Source organism: Lolium perenne, chromosome 7 (genome assembly GCF_019359855.2).
Source record: "Lolium perenne isolate Kyuss_39 chromosome 7, Kyuss_2.0, whole genome shotgun sequence".
Taxonomy (NCBI): Eukaryota; Viridiplantae; Streptophyta; class Magnoliopsida; order Poales; family Poaceae; genus Lolium; species Lolium perenne.
The window spans coordinates 138,528,940-138,532,326 of NC_067250.2; the positions used below are offsets into that span (position 1 = coordinate 138,528,940).

General features: G+C 42.5%; 2 protein-coding genes across 2 annotated transcripts; both read left to right on the top strand.

Annotated features, from left to right (window-relative positions):
- The first annotated feature begins 449 nt into the window (after positions 1-449).
- LOC139833717 (uncharacterized) lies at positions 450-1,634 on the top strand. Its single transcript, XM_071824061.1, has one exon. The coding sequence runs from the start codon at positions 450-452 to the stop codon at positions 1,632-1,634; it is 1,185 nt and encodes a 394-aa protein (XP_071680162.1).
- LOC139833178 (uncharacterized) lies at positions 1,633-2,764 on the top strand. Its single transcript, XM_071823376.1, has one exon. It carries the CDS (start codon positions 1,690-1,692, stop codon positions 2,638-2,640), a length of 951 nt encoding a protein of 316 aa, XP_071679477.1. The 5' UTR covers positions 1,633-1,689; the 3' UTR covers positions 2,641-2,764.
- The last annotated feature ends 623 nt before the right edge of the window (positions 2,765-3,387 follow it).

Sequence of the window (3,387 nt, forward strand, 5' to 3'; positions counted from 1 at the left end):
GCTCCCCGCCGTCGCCCGCCGCCCGCCGGACTCGCCCGCTCCCCGCCGTCGCCCGCCGCCCGCCGGACTCGCCCGCCCTCAACTCTGTTCTCTGCCTGCCGTCGCCCGCCGTCGCCCGCCGGCCTCGCCTCGCCTCGCCCGCCCTCAGCTCTGCTTCTCTGCCCTGTCCCCTGATGGCCTGATCTTCCCAAGACAGTAGGCCACGACCAGAACTCCAGAAGTGAGCCCCTGATCTGCATTTCTAGTTTTCTACCATTCACCATCAAGTTTACCGTATGAGATATGACTCTCTGTTTATATGAATAAACTGTTATTTTCATGTGTGTATGTATCAAATTATCATTTATCAATGTATGTTTGTTTTGTGTGTGTTAAATCTTATATGATGAAGATCAAGAACACATAAAATTGTTAAATTAGTAATGTTTGAATGTTTCAATTGTGTAGAAATGAAGAGAAATAGCCAAATTGCGCTACTTTTTCAGAAACAAGCATCAAAGAAGATTGCATCTCCGGTCCAATCTGATATTGTTCACGATGAAGAAGTCGAATCCGATGTTGAGAGTGAGATTGATATTGAAGATACAACACCACACCCACCCTCACCCCAACAACCAAATGCAAGGTCATATGATGCTCACTTTTGTCCACATGATCCGGGGGACAGGATTCCTATTTCAAGTTATGATGTTAATATTCAAGATGATGTTCGGAGAGGATATATCCTAAAAGGTCCATGCCGACCATATGAGCATGCTTTCCCGCCAACAAAAAAGAAGGGCAAAAAGCGACACTTTAGTTGTGTTTGGTTTGAACACTACAATTGGCTAGAATATAGTATCGGAAAGGATGCGGCATTTTGCTTTGTGTGTTTCTTGTTCAAAGAGAGAGCCAATGGAGGTCCCGGAGGAGATGCCTTTGTTAAAGATGGTTTTAGAAATTGGAAAAGACCCGAATCATTTAAGAAGCATGTGGGTGGTGTTACTAGCATTCACAACCAAGCTCAAGAGAAGTACAACTTATTTGTTGCACCCAACACCAAAATTGATAATGTTCTTATGAAGGTGTCTAAGAAGGATGTACTTCTTTACAAGACTAGGCTAACTTACTCTCTTAGATGCTTGAGATTTCTTTTGAAACAAGGATTGGCATTCCGTGGACATGATGAGAGTGAAGAATCAACCAACCGGGGAAATTTTCTTGAACTTCTAAAGTGGCTTGCGGAAGGTAATGAGGAAGTCAATAAGGTTGTTTTGAAGAATGCTCCCGGCAATTGCATCTTGAATAGTCCAAGGATACAACATGACATTATTGAATGTTGTGCCATAGAAACTACTAGACTAATCATTGAAGATCTTGATGGTGACCACTATGCAATTCTAGCCGACGAGTCTAGTGATATGTCTCACAAAGAACAACTTGCTCTTTGTTTGCGTTATGTGGATAAATTGGGAAGAATATGTGAGAGGTTCCTTGGAGTAGTTCATGTTTCCGATACTACTTCATTGTCTCTCAAGGTTGCAATTATATCTTTGCTAAAAGATCATCATTTGTCTCCCACTCAAATTTGTGGACAAGGATATGATGGGGCTAGCAATATGAAGTGGACTCAATCAAGAGATGGGTTTATCTAGACCCGGTGATACTCGATGGGGCTCTCATTACAAGACCATTCTACACATTGTTGATATGTACCCGGTGATACTTGAGGTGCTTGTAAGGATTGGAAAAGATCCTTCACAAAAGAGTGAGTGGACAAGAATAAGAGGAGTTGCCGCGGCCTTTGAATCATTTGACTTTGTTTTCAATCTCAACTTGATGCTTGTTGTTCTTGGCTACACAAATGACTTGTCTATATCTTTGCAAAAGAAGGATCAAGATATTCTCAATGCAATGGTGCTTGTTGGATTGGCAAAGGAGAAAATGAAGGATATGAGGTCATCACTTGGATGGGAAAGATTTCTTGCAAAGGTGACATTCTTTTGCAACACTCATGGCATTGAAGTTCCTTCCCCGGAATCTAATTATGTGGCTCATGGAAGATCACAACGGTATTATGAAAAGCAAACAAATGATGATCGTTATAGAAGAGAAGTGTATCTTGGCGTTGTTGACCAAGTTATTCAAGAGCTTGACAATCGGTTTGATGAGGTTAACATGGAGTTGCTTATTTGTATGGCGGCTTTGAATCCCGTGAATTCATTTGCTTCTTATGATGCACAAAAGGTAATGAGACTTGCTCAATTCTACCCCAATGACATATCAAGCATGGATTTGTTAAGACTTGAACCCCAACTTGAGATCTTTATTGATGACATGAGAAAAGATGATAGATTCAAATGTGTCAATCATCTTGGTGAGCTCTCTATTAAGCTTGTTGAAACAAAAAAGCATGTTGTTTATGATTTAGTTTACATGCTTCTCAAATTGATATTGCTTCTACCGGTGGCGACGGCGAATGTTGAAAGAGTATTTTCCGCAATGAGTCTAGTAAAAAACAAGTTGAGAAATAGTATGGGTGATAACCTCTTGAATCATTGCTTAGTGACATTTATCGAGCGAGGGGTGTTCATTCATGTAAGTGATGATACCATTGTTGAAACTTTCATGGCAATGCGAAACCGTAGATTGAAGAAATGATGTAAGTTTCTAATTATGCTATATTCTACCATGTAAGACCCTTGTAATATTTTGAACTATTTGTATTGTAATCGTGCACATTTGGTATATGTATTGAACTCCAATGCAATGAATTTATCTTGTATATTGTTCATTACTTCATTATGCAAAGGTTTTTCACAATTTGGGGGTGCGCAAAAAATTTTTTTTGAGGTGTGCCCCCCCTCCAATTCTTTCCTGCGTCCGCCACTGGGTATTGTTACATGTATATAGAAGGCTTAGCTGCAGCTAACCTGGCTCCTAAATCCAAAACCAATCTGGCTATGCATAACCCGCTGTGAATCTTTGATGCATTTAACTCGCGCATGCATGTGACGGCGGGAAAACAGGAGAGCTGCAGCATTGAGAACAAGCAAGTGCGTATAGGTTTGCCCTATGCCAGGGCCGTCCACGATAGCCACTTTCCGCTCTTCTCTTGGCTGAATTTTTTCCTGGTTGCTTTCTCGTGTGGCATGCTACGGTTGGATGGAGTTGAGCGCAACAGCAGGTGCTCTACCCTCCATACACTGTCCATGGGCCATAGCTCTTGTAATTGTGAGGGGTTATTTGTTGTTTGGTACGATATCTCACCCGGGATTCCTTCGTTGGGAAGAAAGCGCATCGAGCCCCGAGGCCCGAGCCGATCTCCTCTCTCCCAATGCACATGGCCTCCCAAGACACGCCACCCACTTCCACTCCCATCCAGATCTTCTTCCTCTCATCGGGTCG

Bases quoted from the DNA above. Each gene is read 5' to 3' on its own strand.
- LOC139833717 (XM_071824061.1), top strand. From the start codon at position 450: ATGAAGAGAAATAGCCAAATTGCGCTACTTTTTCAGAAACAAGCATCA.
- LOC139833178 (XM_071823376.1), top strand. From the start codon at position 1,690: ATGTACCCGGTGATACTTGAGGTGCTTGTAAGGATTGGAAAAGATCCT.